The sequence below is a fragment of the Ixodes scapularis genome, unplaced genomic scaffold (assembly GCF_016920785.2).
Source record: "Ixodes scapularis isolate PalLabHiFi unplaced genomic scaffold, ASM1692078v2 PGA_scaffold0__279_contigs__length_252992795, whole genome shotgun sequence".
NCBI classification, from domain to species: domain Eukaryota; kingdom Metazoa; phylum Arthropoda; class Arachnida; order Ixodida; family Ixodidae; genus Ixodes; species Ixodes scapularis.
The window spans coordinates 37,221,721-37,244,417 of NW_024609835.1; the positions used below are offsets into that span (position 1 = coordinate 37,221,721).

The window sequence follows — 22,697 nt, forward strand, 5'->3', positions numbered from 1 at the left end:
GCTCTGGGTATCGGCACAGGTAGTCGACAACTATCGAGCTGGCACAAATCGACATAACCTTCTGCAAGAAAGTTTTTGGCGTTTCGGTCTGAATCACAGGTTCCGCTTTGTGTTCGTGTGATTCGCACACACCCGGCAGGTTGTTTAGCAAAGCGGAAAGGTCAGAACTCAAACCCGGCCACCACATGCGTTGGGCACCGGCGCGGGCCACCGACGCTAGACAGGGTCACGCTCAGATCCCAGAAACTAACCAAACAACCTCCCCCTTTATTCGTCGTCCCATCCGCTCGGTAACACTCGACTGTCAGGAGCGGAGGCGGGGATCGAACCAGGACTTCTGAGTTCCGCAGCGCCAGCTTGCGCTTCCCCAAAGAAGAAAAGGCGGTATATGGTGCTCGTCTCGACTGTCAGGGGCGGAGGCGGGGATCGAACCAGGACTTCTGGGTTCCGCAGCGCCAGCTTTCGCTCCACGTATACTCCGAGCTGGCGTTCCCCCCGAAGAAGAAAAGGAAACACGGTATTCCACGCTGCGTTCGAGGGCGAGACGCTCCCCTGCTCGTGACCTATGGTCCGCGCAGGGCGACACGCTCAGCATGATGCGGGCACTTCGCTGCGCAGCGTGGTGGTCGTGTGCGCCGGTGGGAGTCGCATGCGGGCGCCCTTTCTGTCCAGCTTCATCTCGCTCGGGGCAAGGTTCCCGATGGGCCCGCGCCGGTGACGCCGCCGGGGCCGCGCTGGTCGGTCCCTCCGTGTGCCGTGAGCGCGCTGCCGTCGCCGGGGTCGGTGGCCTTCCGAGGCCGTCCGACGGCATTCCGAGCGTGCCTGGCCGCCCGCCCGCTTCGCGCTCTTCTCGCTGCTGCCCGCGTTCCCGATGAGCGCGCTCGCGCCGCGCTGAACGACGCGCTCGACGCCTCCGCCGCGTGTGTGGGCCTTGCCCGCGTCTCCGTATTTCCCCGACGACGACTGCGGGTCGGAGCAGCGGGGAAGAGCGTTGGCAACGCGCCGTGGAGTCAACTCGCGGGGAAAGTTCCGATGGCCCGATTGGGTCAGAGCCACCCAGTAGAAGCTACGTTTTAGTGCTTACATAGAACAATCGTCGCTGCAGGGATCTGAAATAGTAGGGAACGCTTTTACGTCCCTCCAGAACTGTCAAAAGGTTCCGCGGCAAAACAACACGATATCCCCTAAGCCTTCTGAATTTCCCGAGCCCGTGTCTGGGAGTCCGGGAATTCGCATTTTCGATTTGAGACGACCGCCGATCGCGCCCGCCTTGCACTAAGCACCAATTTGAACGACGCACCTCTTAATGTGAACCATGTAGCTGCATGTAGCTGCAGATACGTCCTGCCAGCGTCAAGCACCCGGGCTAAACTTGCCGAGTCACGTAGATGCATGCGCGGTGTCTGACACCCAGTCGCGTATGATCGGGGAGGTAGGGCGCAGATGATGACCATTGGAACGGTTTCTAGTGCTACAGAAGCTCTAAGTGACGCCCGAGTCAGCCGCCTTCAACGAGGATGTGTCACGTGACCCCCCAGGTCACGTGACCACCGTGAGGGGAGGAGGAGAAAGGAGAGGTATACCCTCCCCTCTGTACCCTTCCCTCCTCCTCCTTAAGAGCTGCGCTCCAATTCGGCGTTACAGGGAGTTGTAAACGGCTTTCATTATTTTCCTTCTTGGTTACATGGATGATCAGCCATGACTTTTGAAACTGACACACGCACACACACACATGCAAATCGATCAGTCGATTAATTGCACAAAACAATAGCATGGGGCTACGTTCGACAAATGTTTTGTTTGTCAAGGTGCAGGCGAGCTGGTGTGTGTTGATCATGATTGAAAATCCCGAGATTGGGAATGAAATTCGCAAGAAATAGTGTAAGAAGAAAGAAAAAAAGGGGGCACAAAACAATAGCATGGGGCTACGTTCGACAAATGTTTTGTTTCTCTTAAAAAGAAACGACAGTCACGATATCGCGTATGATTCGCTAGAGGCTCAATTGAATGACGGAAGTTGCCACTTTCGTCATTTGAGCCTCTAACCAAGAGACCATTTGCTATATTACCCCAGCATCAAGGAGAATGCAGGGATTGGTGTTCCACGCGCCACACGCGCACGCCTTCCCCGTACAAAAGATTCGAAGTAAACAACCAAAATAAAGCTTTGACAAACGCGCGTGCAAGATGCAACTTGTTTTAGGTATTTGCTTTAGAAAAGTTACTACTGCTGAGGCCAGCACGTGCGGCGCGTGGAACACCAATCCCTGCATTCTCCTTGATGCTTGGGTCTATTAGACGCGATATCGTCACTTCCGTCACTTGCGTTTCTTTTTAGGAAAAGACGAAACATTTGTTGAACATAGCCCCCCAGCAGCACGGTTTTCTAGAGTTACCGCCCAGCCCTTCAACGAGCCGCATCTTGTAAGCCGTTGGACTCATTAGCATACAGGGGCACAAAGATTCTGACCGTGGGGTAACAGCTGTGAAACATTTTGGGCGTTCATCGGCAGTTACATTGTCGGTCTAATTTCGGTTCGTGCGCGTGTCTTCGCTCGCCCGAAAGCTTAGCCCCCTCCCCCTTTTCCTCGACTAGCCGTTTCTGAGTTGATGCTTATTTCGGCCCTGATTCTAGAGGCGGTCCGTGACAGAAGTCGAAACAAGGCGCAACTGGAACCATCGGGTCGGCAAGTCGGGTGATCAGTTTTCGGGCGTTTGATAATACGTTCGCGCGATAAAAATACGATATGAGGTTTGATATTATTTCACCGAGCACTACTATATGTCGAAGTCTCGCCAAGGAGCTTCGTTTACATAGATGTGATAGTATAGCCCATTGAATTGAGAGGGAACCAATCGCACGCGCCCTGTCCCTCTGTTTCTTCCTCTTCTACCCAATCACAATCGCCATATCTCGATTCGCGACGCGCAACGGTTGCATTCCTTGTCCGCGGAGGTGCCGAAATCGCCGTCGACTTAGCAATCGTTTGCATCCAAGTGGGGAATGACAACAAAAATCGAACATCCGCTGAAGTGCCGCTCGTACATCCTTAACGATAGCTGTCAGCTTTCTTCCGTCATAGAAAGCACTGGTGGTCTTCGGATCCACGTGCTTCCTTTTCATATCGTCCTCGACTGTATACCCGTCTCTGCACATGCGTCTTGCACGTGACCTACTTCGGCCAGGCGCTGTCTCGGATTCGCGGATCTCGCCCGTGCATTGCGAGTTGCCTTCAGTTGTCGGCCACGTGGCACGTTGCTCCGTCCCGCAAAGTCATCGGCACCCGCACGGAGCGAGACTGCGGGTCGACGTGCGTTCGGTCAGATTCTAGACCGTGTTTGATACGTATCTCATTGGGCGCGGACTCATTATTTCCCCGTCGCCTGCGCTAATTACCGATGCTCTTTTCATCTCTCTCCCTTTCTCTCTGACTATAGAAGCTCGCGCCCCGCGTGAGCCCGTCGTCGTCTTGATTGCGTGCACGGTCTCCCCGTGCGGAGATTCTCGCACGCGAACAACGATCGCGCCCCGCCGGCGGGCACTTCCATCCGCGCCGTGCTTTGTGTTCCACTCACGGCCGCGGTGAATAATAGCCGAGCGGTTTCGGATTGTATCGTGCGGTGTCCGATGGTTGTCTTGTTTGCTTTTTACTGCTGCTGTTCACACCCCCCCCCCCTTTTTTTTGTTCGTATGTTTTGTTCTTTCATTGATTAAAGGAACGTATACTGGCGATAATGCGAGGGCGAATCAAAACGCAATAACGCAACCAGAAGAATAAAGAGATGAAATCAAATTGGGGGAGGGGGGGGGGGGGGGTTTACGTGCCGAACCGATCGAAGGTATCTGGTGTGCACCAGCGAAAGTCTGAGGATTAATTTTCATCACCTGGGGATCTTTATGACGTGCACCCTAAATCTCGGTTACACGGGCGCCCCCTCCGCAGCGAGTCTCCGTCAAATTGCGTGCACCTCGGCCGGGATCTGAAAACTCGCCAGGATCCGTGGGCCGGCGGGTGTCGAAAATTAAATTAAATTAATTTTATGTACTCTCATCTCGGCAATGGGAGATGAAGGCAGGCAAGGAACAGTGCAGCTTCCCGAAGCCCCTTGCTCCCAATGGCAGATCGGCGTCAAAAAAAAAAAAAAAAAAAAAAAAATCAATGACGATAAAACATTTATCGGCAATAGGAAAATAGTTTGCGTATTGCTTTCTTGTTTATCGCGTCAATGCAGACATTTTGTTTTTTTTAAAGAATTTGGTACAGTTTGTAGTGGTGTACTCGCCTCACATGTATGTGTGCTTGGAGGTGAAACCTTCATTAATTGTTCGACATGGTCGCCGAAGGACTGTAGACACTTATCGGAGCGTATGATTAACTATTTCATATCCGCACAGAAATCAATAATAAAAAAAAAAAATAAAAAAAAATATTCTCTTGAGTTTTGCGCAACCAGCAGTTTTCGCGAAGGATCGCTGAAAAAAAATTAAACGGAGAAGACAGGACAAGACTAAGAAAGACGAGACAGCTCGCAACTGATATATATATATATATATATATATATATATATATATATCTGCGGGTATGGAGATGCACAGTGGTTAATGTTTAAGCGACTGTGCCGCAAAAATGAATAAAGGTATCACCTTGAAAGAAACTTGCAGGATGCGAGCGCATCTCTCTATTTTTGTGTGTTTATTCGAAGGTGTAACTTACCTTTTGATGGGCCCTGGTAATTCTGAACAGTCTCGCGGAGGGACATTCCCGTGCTACGTTCCGCCTTTCTAGACGGCTTCCTATTCTGCGTCAATGAACTGTTCTGGAACCTGAGCATGGGAGGATCAACCTCCCCTCTCGGCTCCGGTGTCAGCAGGGATGTATCTGGGGGCTATAGTTCCTCGGCACTCGGTCGCTGCTCCAGCTGCTGATGCACCGAATACGGGCGGATTTAAAACGGGACCGCTTTCCCTAAGCCCCCCAAGAGCAACTATCTTTTTATTTTTTTTTTAAGAAAGAATTGTTTAGACTTTGGTGAAGTGGGCAATGGGCAGTGCTTCTCCAGATACCTCACACCCGTCCGTGACATCAGATCTCTCTAAATATTTCCCTCCTCCTCCTCTTCCTTCGTGTCCGCCCCTGACCTAAGACGAGGGGGCGAGTTGTTCACTAGAACCTCGCGCTGCAACACGCATTGCTGGGGTTGGGTTTGGACTGAAACGGGCGATCAACCCCAACAACTTGGAGACTTTTGAAGCTGCAGCAGATAAAGATATTAATGCGTAACTGTGTGTCTGAGGTCGTGCATGAAAATTGCGATTTTAACGAGTCTTTCGAGTTGTTGCGGTTGCTGTGTATGAACGCGGAGCGCCCGTGTTACTGGGTTCCCGTTTGAGGCGGCCGGGGATGGCTGCTTGACGAGTGGCTCTCCAAGCCGAACCCCGGGCGCAAAGAAAGGGAGGACTTGCGTCGTGGCGCGAGCCAACCGTGCGGAGAGCGAGCAAGTCGTCCGAAACAAACACCCGGTGACGCCGGCTGGCGCACCCGCCGCGCAACTCGGAGCGAGCGTTCATTGCCGAAGAATCCAATCGGACTCGGGGGTGCTTCGGTTGGACGAGGTGCACCAGGGCTCTGAGGGGCAGATCTGTTTGTTTGTCCGGCCGTCTGGCCAGCGGCGGTGCTCGCACGGCGGCTGCAGCGGCGGTGGGTGTGGGGGGGGGGAGTCCGTCGGGCCCAGACGGCCGCCGGATCGATACCGAGGCCTCCCCAAATTGAGGCCCCGCCGCCGGTGCGCCGCCGCGGGACAGCGACGGAAATGGCGCGGGCCCCGAGGCTTCCCCCCGGGTCCGCCCACGCACGCGTTGCGCACGCAGCCTCGCGCCGTCCTTCCGTAGGGGTTCGTTCCTTTGGCCCTCACACTGGGGGCACACACTGTGACTGTGGGGTCGAGCACCATACCCCCTCCGCCCCCTCGTATCATTTTTTTAATCTTTTTTGTTTCTTGCCGAGGGGATGTCGGAAGGTCGTTCACCTTGCTCCGGATCCAGTCGTCTTTTTTTTTTTTTTTTTTCTTCCCCGTGGTGTAGCATTTTTGGAGCTCATTTCGCGGCACGCTGCGAAGAATGCACCGTTTGGTCTTGGGAACAAATGCTGATAGCTAAATAACTATTTTTTTTTTTACACAGGTAAAAAATTAATCGAAAAAAAGAAAAAGTGGCCGAGTGGATTCAACTAAATGTTTTTTGTTTTTTACGGGTCGAAAGGTGGCCGAGTGGACTAGCGCTCGCCAGCTCGGAGCACGTGGAGCGAAAGCTCGCGCTGCAGAACCCAGCATCCTGGGTTCAATCCCCACCCCTGCCCGTTTCGATCTGGATGAGCATCGTACCGGCTTGCGGTCGTGTATCACTACTGCGTGATGCACGTTAAAGACCCCAGGCTAGCCGTTGCACTGCATTGGCTAAATTGCTCATCTACAGCTGGGAGACTCGTCGCCCGTTGAGGCAGACCACGTTCTAGGCTGTATAAACTCTCACACAACCCAATGTTAAGTCTTTCTTCTTTTCTTTTTCGGGGGGGGGGGGGGGGGGGGGGTTGTTACGAAATATTTTGATCTCGGAATATCACGATTCGCGAGGGACAGTAGAAGCTGAGAAGTGAGAACTAACTAAAGGGAGAGACAGACGTTGGATGTCTGCACGTTCTGTGTGGGTCCGTCCTTTTAGTGAGTTTCCTCAGCATACATACCGGCCGGTCATGACGCTGTAGTGGCTCTCGTGAGACCATAAAATTCGTTGACTGCCACGAATTTTATGTGCGCTCTGCTTACTCATTAATGTTGCGAAATATAATGACTGTGTACGCGGTTTCTACTTATTCCCTCTGTATTAAAAAAAAAAAAAATTTAGTATGGTATTGTTGTTTAGTCAAGATAACTTCTGCACCCTTGTGAGCTGATTCCCATGTAACTAAATACTAATAGTTAACGCCATAAATTATTTCTGTTCGTTGTTTTCAATAGACTCTCCCGTCACCATCGTTAGTTTCACGCTACGACCCTTTTTCGAAAAATAGCGAAATCCAGTTTAACCCCATCGTTTGTTTTTAGAAAACTTACGTAGCCACCCCTTTCAAGAAACATTATAAGCAGGGTGAGGGGGCTGGGGTGCCCAAAAGAGGCACGGGCTAAATAAAGTCCCTTCATGTTTTAAAAGTAGCGCAAGGTGCGTCGATGCAAGAGGCACCTAGTTGCAACGTGCAGTCCTTGAGGCGATCGTGGCGGCATAGCGCAGCACTGAGCTAAATTTCAGATGCCATGTTATTCCCAGAAGTGGCGCCCGGCACGTGTCTCGAGCATTTCCACAACAATGAATGGCGTGTCATTTTTCCCAGGATAGAGGGGCAATCGGCATGGACATGGGATCGTAATAGACTTAGACCAGGCAGTGGACCTTGGTGGATTCACCAGCTTGGTGAATTAGCTCTATAGTAAACTTCTTGAGACGAGGAACAAAAACGATTAAAAGAAACCGGACAGGCATATTGTAATTGTTCATTTTCTTTTTTTTTTTCTTTTTTGGTATCTTGGTTTATGTTATGGGACATAGGGAGCGTCCGTCCACAACGTTAGCTCCCCTACGTGTACACGACGCACGGCGTTCCCAGCGTTGGATTCCGGCGATCGCGTCAGCCAGTGCCGTGCGCCGATCGGGGCGGCGACGGCACGCGTCGGTATACCCGCGTCCGCTGCTTCGCTCCGGGCCGGCATCCTACCTTTCTGGTCGTCTCCGCCCTTCTCGGAAATCAAGACGGGCCGGCCCGCTCCGTTGACCGCCTGACCGGCTGGCCGGGCCAGACGCTCCTTTGGGGCGCAGGCCGCCCCCTCCCTCCTTCCCCCCCTGCCCGACGATCGCCGCTACTCGGTTGTGTTCGGCCCACGTGTCTCCCTGTTCCGCCTGGCAACCGACGGGGAAAGGACGCTGCCAGAATTTGGGCACGTGGACAGACGCCCTTCCCCGCGTGCGGGGCTTAGATAGAAACCATACTGTTTTTTTTTTTTGTTTTTGTTTTTGCCCAGAAGTTTTGGCTTTGCGAATCGGCATACCCAAGCGAGAAGTTGTAAATGCGTTGATTGATTTGTCTGTAAGAGTATGATTGTTTCTCAGTATTTTATTTTGTTAGGGCCCCGTTGCACCAGAGCGACCAACACTGAGCGCTGACTGCAGGCCGATCAGCTCGTCGAACGACGTTTTATCGACAGATCGTTTCGTCGCCGTGCGACGTTTCATCGACAGACCTTGCGACGTAATTCTTCGAACAAAACCCCACTGTTTTCGCAACAAACTTCTGTAAAGTTTTGTCAACAAAGTATTTTTTTTTTACCGAGAGCAACGGATTGCTGGATTAATTTCATAAATTGGAAGCATAGTGGAACTAAAGCGGACTCACCCGGGCGGCTCCGGTGGGTCAGAAATAAATTCAGGAGCCCTAATCCTAAACTTGCAAACAGTACGAGCTGCGTGCGAACAGCCCTCGTTTCGCTCGGGCAAACTTCAATATAATCTGGAACCCAAGCTTGCACCAGGCCTCATAGGAACCGCCAAGGGTTTGTCAAGCTAGGCTACCCTCCGGAAAGATGCTTTCGACGAAACGTCGCAATGCGTGTCGATGAAAAGAACGCGAGATCCTTTCGATGAAACGTCGTTCGACGAACTGATTTGCCACTGCTGGCATACCCCGGGTGCTCAATCGGCTACAGGCCCCCGCCGCCAGACGCCGTGCAACCGGGGCACGGTAGACAGTTTTTTTTTTTTTCCCCCTTGTTTCTTATTGCGGCGCGAGAGCCTGTCCCTTTAAAATTAGCAGGGTGGCGGTGGCCGAGGTGTCGCCTGGTGCCCTCGCGGAAGCGGGGCAGTGACACGTGGAAGCCCGAGCTCGTTTAGCGCGACTCGAGTCACTCACAGGATAAGAACGGCGGGAAAGTTCTTCGGTTGGCCTGCCTCCAGCACGAGCTTCCTACCTCTGGCGACCCTAGATTTAATGTCTAAATGAAACCAATTCAATTCAATTCGTGAGCCTTCGGCATGCACGCGCAATCAAAGCAAGCGGGAAGGCAAGGGAAGCGTGCCGGAGGCCGGGCATTCGAAAGAGACGCCCTGTCCTTCTCAACCTGTCGGTGAGAGCGCTGGGCCTGTCGTGAGCCTTCGGCACTTCGATTCCAACCCCGGAAAACTGAGACGACGGAAGAAACCCTACGCTCCTTAATGAGAAATTGGAAGGGTGTTTCCACGTGAAATCGTGCAATAATAGCTCGGGTCATTTTTTAAAAATTGTTTTTAAAAATATTTATGTAAACAAAATATATGTTAAAGCCATGTTCTTGGGAGGAAGAGTCAGTGATATGCGAATGCCGTAGCTAGTTTTCTTCCGGAGATATACAATTTCGAAGCTCGAGGCGTGGAGATTGCCAAGGTTCCGCTATGGTACTTAGCACAGCTGTCAATTTTTGCACGAAAGCAGGCACATAGTAATAATTTTTATACTTATTTTATGAAAGGGTTAAGGCTGTACAGATGATATTAAACATTACAATAAAATCTGGGAGTGCTTCCTCCGACTTTGCCGGACGAGGGAGGGCTGTGCGCAAATCACTCCGACGCTGGAAGTGACCTAGTCCCGTCAAAGGAGAGAGGCCCCTGTGGAAAACACTATTTGACGCCGGAAGTGACGCAGAACGGTCGGAAGAGAGTCTTTCCGTTGAATCTTCCTGCAGCTGGGTTTTGCGCACTTGCTGCTGTAAGTGAGAACCTGAACGCAGCTCAGCTGTTGGTCCGTTGAAAGCTACTTATTAGGTGGGATAATCAATGATTCGGGTCAGGTTTAAGGTCTTTGCTACAGCAAACACCCATCTAAGCGTGCGGGCGCACTCGGCCGTCACTAGCTCCCAGATATTTGGTGTTTTCCTACTTGGTCTACTACAATGTATTGCATCCTCAGGGGTTCCCTCTTCTCGTCATTGAATACCATTACTCCAGAGTTGTCACTACTAAAACACATGTTTAAGGTGTCCCCTTCCTCTCCACATATTCCAGCTAGTTTCTGTAACATATCCTGGTTATCTGCCATGAGTAGCTATGTCGTCCGCATACATCAGTCCTGGCATTATCTGTATCACATTTCTCCCTCCTTCCATATCATTCCCATCAAAACCGAAGTTGCTCTGCTCTAATTTTTTTTTCCATTTGACTCAGAAATATCAAGAAGAGCAGAGGTGACAGTGGACAGCCCTGCCTGAGCCCTTTTTTTAATGCATAGTTTCTGCTTCCCATAATTTTAATGGGAAGCAGAAACTACAGGTTTTGTAGTTTCTGCTTCCCAATGTTGCCCGCCAAGCCTGGCAAGCCATCAAAAGTGGGGCCACGGGGGACGTCACATGATTGTCACCCCCCCAGTTTGTTCTTTCGATAATAAAACAAAATAACTCAATGCTCAACGCACATGGGCCTAGTCATTGTCTCTGGAATGCAAGCCTTTCTGAGAACAAGACTAAGCTGGCAGGCATAAACAAAAGGCTGCAAAAGCTTTTCTTTTTTTTGATAGGTTCTTTATGTTAAGAAACAAGCAAACAATCAATGCCCAGTAAGTTACATCAACAGTTGTGTCAACTTTGTTTATATCAGAAAAATCTGTTCAGTAATCCCTCACATTGGATTTTTATAAAAAATACATTTTTTGCAGTTAAGCCTGTGGAGACCAACATTACAAAATTGCTTATCCTTTCTACAAAAAAAAAAACAAAAAAAAATTTGGTAGGAGATATGCGAACTTAAAAATTTCGGAACTAAATTTAGGTGATCATAAGATTTCAAATCTTCTTGCTCAAATATACCTTGGAAAGTGATATTTAGGTGATCAAAAGGACTCCGACTTTCACATCTATGTGCTCCAAAGTCTCCAGAGGCCATTTATAGGTGCTTCAATGTTCTTCAAAATTTGTTTTCAGGTGCTCCAACAATTGCTCCAAATAACAGGTTTGCAGTAGCATCACTGGTGGGGTATAGAATGTCATGTTGTCCCTAGCGTAATAAGTTCAATGTTTGTGTTTTCTTGCGTTGCCTTCCCTTTCCACGGCCAATTAGCTCATGAAGGACTGTCAGTGGATGACACTACTGCGGGCAGTTCAGAACATTATGCACAGCACAGCACATTACCGTGAAGCCCAAAGCCCGCACATGAGGAAGGTCTATCACCGCAAAAACAAGGCGAGGGAAGTAGTGTGTAGTACCTGGAGAGTCGGTATCTTGGTGTTTGACATTGTGTGACGACAAACAAACCAGCTACCCTTACTAAGTATCCATGCGTACACAATAAAATCCAGATAGAACTTGATAACCACAAGGGTTTTTGTTTTTGGGTGTTTCCATGTTAGTTGATACAGTGATGATCCGGGTCATATTTTGTATATTTCTTCAGCTCTACATACGGGGTGTTCCACGAAATGCGGGCCAAATCATTCCTGTAAAAAGTATTTAGGAAAAAAAAAAGTGTTTGCTATAGTTAGGTTAATAATTACTTTTAGTAGTTAACTTTATAGTTATTAAATCTAAAGGCACTGTTTCAATTACAAACATGGTGGGCATAACTGAAAACTACCAAATCCACCTACATTATAGAAATGTAAGGCATGCACAGCCTTTTACCGCACTCCGTAAAATACATTAAATTTGAACGTGTTTTGACAAGGCGAGCTTAGGAGGCGGTGCAAGGGAACACAAATATTTTGAAGCATTGTTGTTCTGCTTACTGCATACAAAACTCTGGTAAATAAAGCCTGTCCTAGAATGTGCATCTCAAGTTTGAGATCCACACACAGCTATTGACAAATTAGAGAATGTGCAGAGATTTGCATTGCTCTTTATATACAACAAATACAAAAGAAACAAATCTGTGACCCCACTTTACAGAATTGCCAAAATTAATTTTTTTTTTATTAACTGGGCGTTATAGAACAAAACTAAAAATTTTATACTTTATGTTAAACGTTGACTTTAACATAGACACATAAAGTATTTAAGTCTTTGACTTGATCGTGTTACAATATATCTTCGTATTAGGGCTCTTGTTCCCTTTCTGTGTCAAAATAGCTCGTCCAAATTTTCATTTTTCACACATACCATTCAAGAATGAAATAGGCTTTCTGAAGCACATGTAAATTTGCCATCAGCTGATTATTTTGCCAGCTCTTTGGAAAGTTGTAGAGCTTTGGAAAGTTGTTTGTGAAAATAGTTATTGTGGCGTTTTTGCTTACATTTCTACTGAGAATTTTCACGTCTTTCTGTTGTTTTTTGTATAAATTCTCGTGCAAATATCTCTTTTAACCCTTCCTGCCACAAATAGCAAAAGGAGGTTAGCAGTATGTGTATGTGCCAATAAATAAAGCTAAACCAGGGACACCATAACTTTTTACACCCTACGATAGGGAAGCACCACTGTACGGTCTTTATTGGTTCTAGAAAATGTCACTTTGGACGTCGTGCGGCAAAGCCAGCATAACGAAGACAAGCTAGCTCAATTTGAGTGAAGGTTTTTTGCCGTTTTTCTCTTAAGGAGGTCATATAGTACACAATGTTTTGCCATCACAAGTTAGTTCAGGTCAGTGTAAACAGTTAAGGAGAATTGAAAAAGTGGAGTTTTTGAACGGTTGAAATGGAATTTTGCCACACATTTAGAGAAATAAGCTGCGTATCTTCATTAATAACAAAACTGCAATAATGGCTAAGCATATTTATCCGATATATTCATAAAATGCATTTAAAGAGGATCATTTTATATATTTTACATTGTTTTATATGAAGTATTTTGTTGGTAAGTGATTTGTGAAGGTGTATCTGAAACATGTTTATTGACTCATTTTATAATATTTTTTGCATAAAAATCTTTCTGTCATGATCCGACAGTTCCTGAAAAAACCTGAATGGACTAGAGGATATTAATTTTAGTTATTCTGTGTACATGTCTTCAACCTTTCATAAAATAAGTAGAAAAAGTTATTGCTACATGCATGTGAAATAGACGGCTGTGCAAAGTGCCATAGCGAATTGGCAATCTCCACACCTTGAGCTTTGAAATTTTATATCTCCGGAAGAAAATTGGCTATGGCATTTGCATGTAGGTACAGTGGAATCTCATTAATTCAAATTCGTGGATAATTCCAACTAACGTGCAGGTCCCCCGTCCTATGTGTTTCTAGGGAGGAAACTCCCGGTAATTCAAACTTTGCATTATTCAAACAAAGTTTTGATGCCCGTCAGGCTCAAATTAACAAGATTCCACTGTAGTTGAATGCTCCTACGAAGAACATGGCTTTGACTTTTTACATAAATATAAAGAAATATGACCCAGACCATCATTGCACAATCTGACGCGGAAACACCCAGAAGGAAGAGCTGCCTTCCTTGGAGGAAGCGGCTACATTTTATGCAGACTAGGGTAAAAAGGGTTGATGACAAATATGCAACATGCCTGCAAGCAGCATTAATCGTTTGTTTCCCGAGTGGGAGGAGGCCCTTACACGAAGGGAGAGACACCGAGTTATGAAGATGGTTATGGGCCTGTGTTTGCTTGACATGATTTCTCTTTCTTGTCGCGGCGCATGTGACTCAGTAAAGGGTATTCACGAATAATAGCCTGATCTTGCGAAGCGTTTGGCGCAGGCGTCACGCCACCACAACTTCAGTCTACAGGAGGCAGGCGGCAGTACACGAGGCGGTTTGGGTCGTCTAGTGCTGTGCATGCGGGGAGCTTAAGCGAGGATGTCTCATGTGCAGAAAGGCTAAAGTTACCTCAATACATTGTGGCAGCGGTAGGATAGCTAAACTAACTGGTGCGCGTGGTCTATTGCCAGTTATACTAGCACTACTATAAAAGCCAAAAAAATGAGGCAATGTTGCTAAATTAGACAAACTGTTGCAAACATCTACAGTACTTGGCATAGCCAAAAAGAAGAAAAGCAAATTTTACGTGCATGTTCAAACGGCAGAGGGCCGGTCTGCCTTTGAGGTACGGCGGCACTGGTTTACGCCGTAGATGAGAAATTTAGTCAGTGCAGTATGACTGCTAGTCTGAGGTATTTAAAGGGATCATGAAATGAATTTTGGGCTGGGATAAATTATATTAGATTCAGATTCTACTAAATCACATGTCGTTTTATCGTCTAGTGGGCCAAACAAACACTAGTACGTGAGGGTAGAAAGCCAAAAGCCTGCTTTCCATTACAAAAACCTGAAAATATAGCAAACTATTTCTTACCTTCTTTCCTTCAAAAGTTCTCTGCCTTTTCACTTTGATGCGTACGGGGTGCTCAAGCACGTCAGCCGACCCAGCTCACGTATAGGACACAAGCACTGTGTCGCTCGGACGTATGCACTCACCAACGATCATTTCGTCGACAAACCTTTGGATCTGCATTCGTGACTAATGACTGTCATGGAGGCACTTATCATCCCTTGCGAATGACAAGTTCCATGGTGTACTTAAAAAGCAAGGTAGAAGCTTGGAGTCATCGCCTCCAGTTCCCTGGCAAATCACGACCGCATGATTTCTCATTTCGCTTCTGAGTTGAGTGAGAGAAATCATTTTGTGGTTGCTTTAAAACAAACCACACAGTAGTAATACATGACTGCACGCCGCTACAATACCCATCCAGATCGAAACAGGCAGCCAGGATCCCTGGGTGTTACAGCGCAAGCTTTTGCTCCACGTGCCTCCAAGCTGCGGTGCGCAAACACTCGACCACTGATCCCCTTCAGATTTTCGCATTGAGGCTCCTTTGTGCTGCCTTGCCAGTCTTGGCTTTTATTGGAAAGCACTAGTGTGCGTGATTTTAACCATGTTCAACGTTTACCAACTCGCCCAACTTACTACCCTTAACCCCTTGCCTACTCATTTTTTTTCTTTAAAGATCGTACAAAAATCTTTATTTAAATCAAGCAATTTGCATCAAAATGAAGAAAAACGTTTCCTTGGCTTTCAGGCGAAGTCTCGTGCTCTATACCAGGACTTCTGGTCGTCTCCTCTTCTTCAGTAGTTCTTCACAGTATGATAGAAATCGAGAGATTAGCAGAAACCTCACACAGGACATCGTTTTGCCGAAAATTGGGGTCTTTACTATGGACCTCTTGGACCAGTTCATTTTGGCTGTGTGTTTTTTCACTTGCGTCATAATGATGCACAAGGCAAAGTATGCCTTTATCTCATCTGGAGTGGTGTCAAACCATTGCTCCTCATAGCATGTCTTGGAACGATCCTCGTCGCCCATCTCTTGTTCGGCGTAGCGATTTGTCTCAGCAGAGACAGACGCCCAAAAATCATGACTTGCAAACACGGAAAAGGTCAACAAGGCGCTTGTCTTCTCACCAAGACTGCGTTGAACCCTTGCTGACACACCTGGGGTTTCTACAAAGGTGAACTGAGCAGGCTGGTTGTCCCTCTTCTCCCAGTTCCACTGACGTGCAGACGCCGAAGTCGATGAAATGCTTCCAGGATTCGCATCGTTTTCAACACTTTTCTCACTGTCCGTTGAACTCTCATCAGATTCCGAGTAATCGGAAAGGCAGCAGGATTCGTCGTCAGAAATACTGGTGCATTCATCACTTTCAAAAAGAAGTCTTTGTATATCTTCGTCCGCCAAAGCAGACCTCCGCGCCGAAGACATGTTTTTGGCGCGCTTGCTTACAATGGCGCGCTTATTTTTTGTCAATGGTGCGCCCTCTCTCTGTCAAAAGGCAAAGCAAAGAAGAAAAGAACACCCAAGGTAAACAGGAGCAACAGGGGTAGTGCTGCCATCTGCCGCAGAGCTCACAAAACAAGCTCTGAAACCGAAACACGAGTCACACTCGTGGTCGGGTTTTATGGTCCGTAAATGGCGGCACGAGTGACACTCGTTATTAGTAGGCAAGGGGTTAACCATGTTCAGCACTAGTGAACATTTACTTGCCAGCAGTGAAAATAAATTGGTTCTTAAAGGGAAGATGGGGCACTTCTACATTTGAGAAAAAACGCTTGAATTGCGTTCATTTGGCCTTTAGAATAACAGATATCAAAATTATATTTCAATGCGACGCGCCGGAGAGCCATAAGAGCAATTTGAAAATAGGGCTGAAGCCCCGCCTCCCTAGCCTTGGCAAGCCAAAAGATCCGTCGATGACGTCACGGACAGCGACTGTCTTTAGCGTTTTTCTCGCGTTTAACAATACTTGCGCGGCAAATGGTTTTGGTATTCGGGTTCACGAGGTGAAAATACACTAGAGTTCACTTCTAACTCATTTTTTTCAAGAAGCTCCGTAGCTTCCCTTTAAGGAGTGCTGTAGCCAGAAATCTTTTTCTTTTAGGGTGGGGAGGGGGGGGGAGGAAGGGGGGGGAAGGGGGCACACTGAGCGCACTGAGGTGGCTGGGTTGTCCATGACTTGTGGCACTGAGGGGTTGAAGGGGGTCAAATATGCCTGTGTGTATGTACTATGGGGTCGGCTGGATTTCGCAAGCCCCTGTCCTACATCACTGTTCCTAAGAGTATTTTGTAAACAGAGAAATGTGTTTACTAATTTTCACCTCGAACCAACGCTAGAAAATACCTACCCTGTCCACATAGTGTACCATGTATATTTCTAAAATTGATTTCGTGGTCATGAACAGATAAAGGCATATGAACTGCCTGTGAGTAACAATAAGAGTTTTCTGGAGTGCAATTTTTATGCATTCATACTGAGCCTGAATGGGAATCCGCCTTCTTAGATATGAGATCCTTATGTGTAGGGTCAGATGCCAAGACTCCCTATCCACATTTGTGCACCACATCTGAGTGTATATTGTCGGCCGTGGTCACCGACAGGAGAGAATAGTAGGGAGTGGGAGTTCTTTCAGTCGTCCTGCCTCCAGTATAAACTTTCCGCTTTCTACAACACTTTGGGGTCTCTCGAGGTTCGGTTGGCACGTGCAGCCAAAGCACGTCAGAAGGCAACGAGCTCATACAGGAGGCCGGGCGTCCACAAAAGATGCCGGCCTGCTGTTTTGATTTCGTTGGTGGCCATAGATGCTCTACACATGCGCCAGATTACAGCCGCCATTGCTGACCTCCGGTTTTACCGAGATACCGCGCCATTGAAACGGGCTTTGATGATCCTTCATTAAGACCAATGCTGGGGAGAAGGAAACAGTAGAATCTAAGATGGCAATAATCTGCCCTGCTATGGTAACGATGAACTGAGGTAAACGGAATAAGGAGGAAACAAAAACTGAAGGTTGGTTATGGTGGTGCCCATGCACGGCTTCTGCCTCGACAAATTCTTTCTCGCACCTCCATACTTCTTTGAGGGCGATCTGTGGCAATATCCTACATGTGAACTTATATTATTAAAAGGTCGGTAGCCAATTTAGAAGTTATCAACACAAAAGAAAGGAAGGGTAAGGAAACAGGAACCTATGGTGCTTTAACATTCGTTGCTGCTACTGCGGCGAGACCCACAGGGACTGTGCCATTCTCTAGACTGCATTAGACTTTGATCAAAGGTGTGCAGGCCGATTTCTGTCTCGTACATTTTGTGTGTACATGGTTTTCTGTCACTTTTAAGGTATTGCGGACGGGCCGCTCATCCTGCCTTTCTCCCCCCTCCTCTGTACACCACAGGAGAACAGCAGCCGCAACAGCCGCCCCTGGCGCAGCCGCCGCAGCCGGGGGTGGGCACCAAGGGGGTGGCCACGTACGGACGCCTGGTGACGCAGGACCAGCTGGCAGCCATGGCGACGGACCCTCAGCACCAGCATCCACTCCTCCCCTACAAGTTCAGAGACTCTGGGCAAGCACCCCTGCGCAAGCTCAGCGTAGACCTCATCAAGACCTACAAGCACATCAACGAGGTGGGCAGGGGACTTTGTGCATTCCTGTTTGGAGGGTTTGTAGCTAGTCTTGCGGCTGCAGAAGGCATAGTCTGAGCGAAGTCGGTGGTACAAACACAAGCGTGTTGTCTCGTAAACCTCTTTCACGCCCGTGGCCTGCTGAACAGTTTGCTCTGTGTCCCATAGCTTCTTTTCTGCTTACTTATATGGTGAAACAGAATGAGGGGTTCCTTTAGGGGAATGCAATGTCAAGGTCTGAAGGGGGTGTCGGCACGCTTTCCACTCTCATAGGTTTTCTAACTTTTTTACAGCGGAGTTGTTAAGGGCTAGTTTCCCCAGGATCGTGTCCCCCGCAAAGAAATGAAGACACCAAACTGTGGACACCTACCGCCATCTGTGAGTGACGGCGGCAAGCCACGTTTCTGGTTGCCGCTGTCGCTCATAGATGGCGGCAGCCTTTCCACTCTGGCTTGCCGACTTGCGGCCGGCCATTACTTTCCATTGTACAGCTCTACTGGTCTTCCTTCTTCACCAGAGTGGAAAGGCTGAAAGTTTTTTCTGGAATGTTAGCAGGTTACAACATGAAGGGCATCTTAAAACGTGCGGTAGTTTATTGAGAATGATTGAGAGATGCAGCAACGTAGGTAGGTTTCATCACACACTTGTGGCATCACCTGGTCCCACCCATGCTTGAGACACTGAAAATAGTGATATTCATTTTGAGAGGCTAATATGTTATTAGTTTTGTGCACCTGCATGGGGATGACACCCTCCAACATTGATCGTCAGCCCAGTGAAACTTGCACGGATGTCATGGGTGCGAAACACATGCATTCATGGGTGCAGAAGTTCACCAAATGCCAGTTGCAGCAGTGGAAGCACTGTGGCTCCCCACCACTGGAAATGTTTTATGTTAGGATCAGGAAAGACGATGGTGGCCACTTTCTGGACAGTGAAAGCGTCATCCCCACTCACTGCATCCCAAAGGGCACGACGGTGCATCTTCAACATCCGGAGACATTATGAAAAAAAAGTTTTCTTCGCGCAATGAAGAAAGAATGATGCAGCCATGGTCTTTCAGCACGACAGCGCTCAAGCTCATCGGGCAACACATCAAAATTTTCTTAATAAAAAAAAAAAAAAAGAAAAAAAAAAAAGAAAGCTTATGGAGCTGGTTTCTTGCGCTCCCTACTACCTTGCACCCAGAGATTCTTGGTTTTTTTTTTTTACCATGAAGGACACTTACTGTGGTCTAGTTACTTCAGAGTGCTCTGCCGTTGTGTCAACGATGTCCCAGTGGTCTGAAGAGACCCTCAAAGAAGTCTCCGCGGCCTTGCAGTCACGGTGTCCGCATTGCGAAGAATATAGAAAACCACAGGGTGAACTGTTCAGAGAAGTTTCTGCTTCAGTTGCAAGCACTTTTTTTATAAACAAAATGAGAGACCTTGGAACTTGAATGCCCTTTGTAGCTAGTTCTATTCACTCGTAATTGCACCACCTTGAGGCTGTGTGTTGCACACTGGAACTTTGGGGTTACTCTGCTGCTTTGTGCCCCTCCAGTCTTGCAGGGCAGCAGCCACACCTCATTTTGACGTGACCTGGTCAATGGCCTTCGCCTGTTATGCCTCACAAAATTGATTAGAATTAGAATGTTGCTATGAGCTCTTTTGACATGCCGGGACCTTCTCGTGAGCGTTTGTTTTTATACCTTAGTGGTCTGATGAAAGTTCCAGTGGACACCTTCTTTGTAGAGCCTACAGTGGAATATTTCAGGATGCAATAGACGATATGCGAAATGTACAGTGCTATCTAGTAGCTTGCCGAGAACTACGTCCGCCATCTTGGTAACGGTGAGAAAACGAAACCAGTGACCGTACAGACTTGGAACCCTTGTAAACAAGCGGCCATGCTTCGTATGAGGTGCGGTATTAGCGCATTGCTGCGTTCTGCCTTGTATGCAGCGAGGAGCATTAGATTCCTGCGGGAACAAGGTACATACGTGAACAGGGTTCACTTCTGTTTTTATTTGTTACTCTTACACGCAGCTTTTGACAATAAAAACCAGCGACAGTGTGAAGAAACATACGGACGTTCTCGCACAGCGCGAACCTATTTACAACCATTGAAGTAGGCCCTAATCTTTTTGCATAGTTTACTGGATTTGTCTCTGAAGTTGTATTTATTCTCATGTGTACAATTCAGTGTCAGCCTGCTTTTTTCTTGATGCGAAAGCACCTATGTATGTGAACAAGACCAAGCCAGCGAAGGCAAAACAAAAATATGGTACAGCTTTACAAATTATGCCACCACCCACAATTCAAGACTCGTATGGTTAACAGTGAACAACAAAAGCTGAAAACACCTGTGTCCTTCTTTTGAATATCATGTATTAAAAAAAAAATATAATTAGGACAGCCAGAAAACAATTTCATTGCGTATCAGCGATTCATATACACTTGATCTGATGCCAGTAAATGAGGTTTGTAAACATCACCTCTAAAGCTAATGAGGAGAGTTGGTTGATAAAATATCCTTAAAGACTTAGCATGCAGGTGTGCAGAATAAAAAACACAACCGACACAGGCGACATGTCTGTCTGCTCTCAACTGTCTCACAGAGATGGGATTTTTCTGTCAGTTTTATCGAACGCCACATTCAATCAAATACACCTGCTTGGGTCTATCGCAGTAACTAAAACTTCAGTGTCAGCGACAGCAAAAAATTATGCTGCGGACACACCGGACAACTTCAATTCCCGAGTGTCCTTTTTCTTTATTTTTTGGTCATAGGCGAGATATAAAATTTTATTTAGTAGTATGAAGAAGCTTTGGGCGTAGTTTTGGGACAGTCGTGTTTTGCAAACTTGATAATGCAATGCAATCACTCTGCCAGGGTTGGACAAATCCTTGTTTACAGGTGCGGCATCTGTAATCTGTGCTCAAGGTCGATGTTATGTCAAACCAATCTAAACTCTTTGCAATGCATAAAAAAAAAAAAAAAACATATTGGAAGCATTGTTTGTTTTACAGGAACTCAGAGTTTTAGTCCGATTTAAGCTTCCACCAAAAACACAAAGTAAAAAAAAAAAAAAAAAAAAATTAAACTAACATTGAGTTGCATGTATTGGCATCGAGCTAAGATAGTGGACGATATGCCCACCATCGCAATATGCCCACCAGTGCTAAACAGTATGACTTCTTGCGCCTTCACATCGAAAGATGGTTGAAAGTGTCTTCAGAATCAGAAGCCTAGTCCTTTGTCCACGTTGGGTGATTGGAAGTCAGAAAATCACGCAGTTGCTGCGTCTCAACTACTGGCAGAGGATCTCTGCCCTCAACCGAAACTAAAAAGACTTGATGTTACCAAGATGGCTGCACGCACAGTGCTACCAGACCACCAAGCAGTTTTGCATATCTATTGGGTGATGTCCAATAATAGACATTTCCAGAGACATATGGCACCCCCATTGTCTGCTTGAAGCATTGCGATCCGATGTACGGCATGTGAGATTACCCGGGAATCGTGGGCAAAGTTGACGTTGGTTTAACAATTTTAAATTTCATAACTCAGAGAATACAGAAGAAAAGAAAAATAGAGTATGTGACGTGCATTCTGAGAAAGAATGAATCGTGCCGGAACCAGGATATATGAAGCATTCGAGTCAGCACAAGCATAAATCTGAACAGTTCCATGTTACCCTTGCCGCGACACCTCCCGAGATTTTCCGGAGATGTCTATTGGGATTTGTGGTTGTCCATCCCCATTCCTGGATTTGTTTGTGTCTCCCCGTGATAAGAAAGAAAAAAAATTTTTTTAAACAATCTGGTTGGGACATGCATGTCAAAAAATTTATTTTACACAGAATTTTTTTTTTTTTTTTTTTTAGAGCAGTATTGACGGCACAAGGCGTGATTTAGTCAATAGTCGCCTCCTTTCCTGTTATTTTCTCTCTCGGCATTTCGGGCGAATGGAGGAGAGGTTGATCGGCTTGGCCATCGCATTGAGGTAGAGAGAGTGTATGACCATTCCGTGATGTCATGGACTTTCCGCGCAAAATTTAAAATAAATCTCGCGCCATCAATATTGCTGTAAAGAATTTTTTTTTTCACCTAAAATTAATTTATTGGCACGCGCGTCCCAACCAAACAAAATTTTTTTTCTTTTCATTTTTTTTTTTTTTTTATATTTCCTGGTTCACTCACCTGCATGCTACCCCTGCTTTCAATACTATAACCCTTTTTACTCCTGTCACTAAAGATACTCTACCAGGCAGTCCAGCCATTTAATACTATAAGGTACCACAGCAGCAAAGTTTTTCCTAGGTCAAAATCTTTAATCTTTGTGAACTTTCTTGGCTATTCATAAAGCATGGAGGTGATTTTTTTTTTTTCCTCCTGCTTTTTTAGATTATACTTATAGCTCTCATTGCTTTCTTGTGCTGTGTTGATGTGGCTTATTTCTACTTTTGGGACTTCATAGTTTGCTGCCTACTGCTATTTTGCAAATGCTACCCATAATTACAGCTATTCACTGTTAAGTAGTAGTTCCATAAAGCAAGGAGGAGCATGCAATGAAGCTGATGTATGTTCAACCATTGTGAACCAGAGTTAAATGTACAAATGTGGACACACAACACATGCTTTTTTTATAGTTCCTCGTTTGTACCTCGGTCTTGAGTTTCAGATGTTAAACTTAAAAGTACATTTTATGTATCTTTTTTTAACTTGAAGCAGGGATTATGCTTCCTTTTGCCCATTATTTTTTTTTTGTAGTGTATTTTATTTTACCTCAAAGTAAAGATTGCTGCTTATAAGC

The 22,697-nt window shown here is 46.8% G+C and overlaps 1 protein-coding gene across 3 annotated transcripts in view; it reads left to right on the forward strand.

The window, feature by feature from the left end:
• The window catches only part of LOC8039608 (dual specificity tyrosine-phosphorylation-regulated kinase 1B), a 161,128-nt gene that overhangs the window by 105,299 nt on the left and 33,132 nt on the right, over nt 1-22,697 (forward strand). For all 3 annotated transcript variants that reach the window (XM_042293046.1, XM_042293029.1, XM_042293011.1), the window contains one exon: nt 17,674-17,903. In XM_042293046.1, coding sequence (XP_042148980.1) covers nt 17,674-17,903 — 230 coding nt within the window. The remainder of the gene's footprint in view (nt 1-17,673; nt 17,904-22,697) is intronic.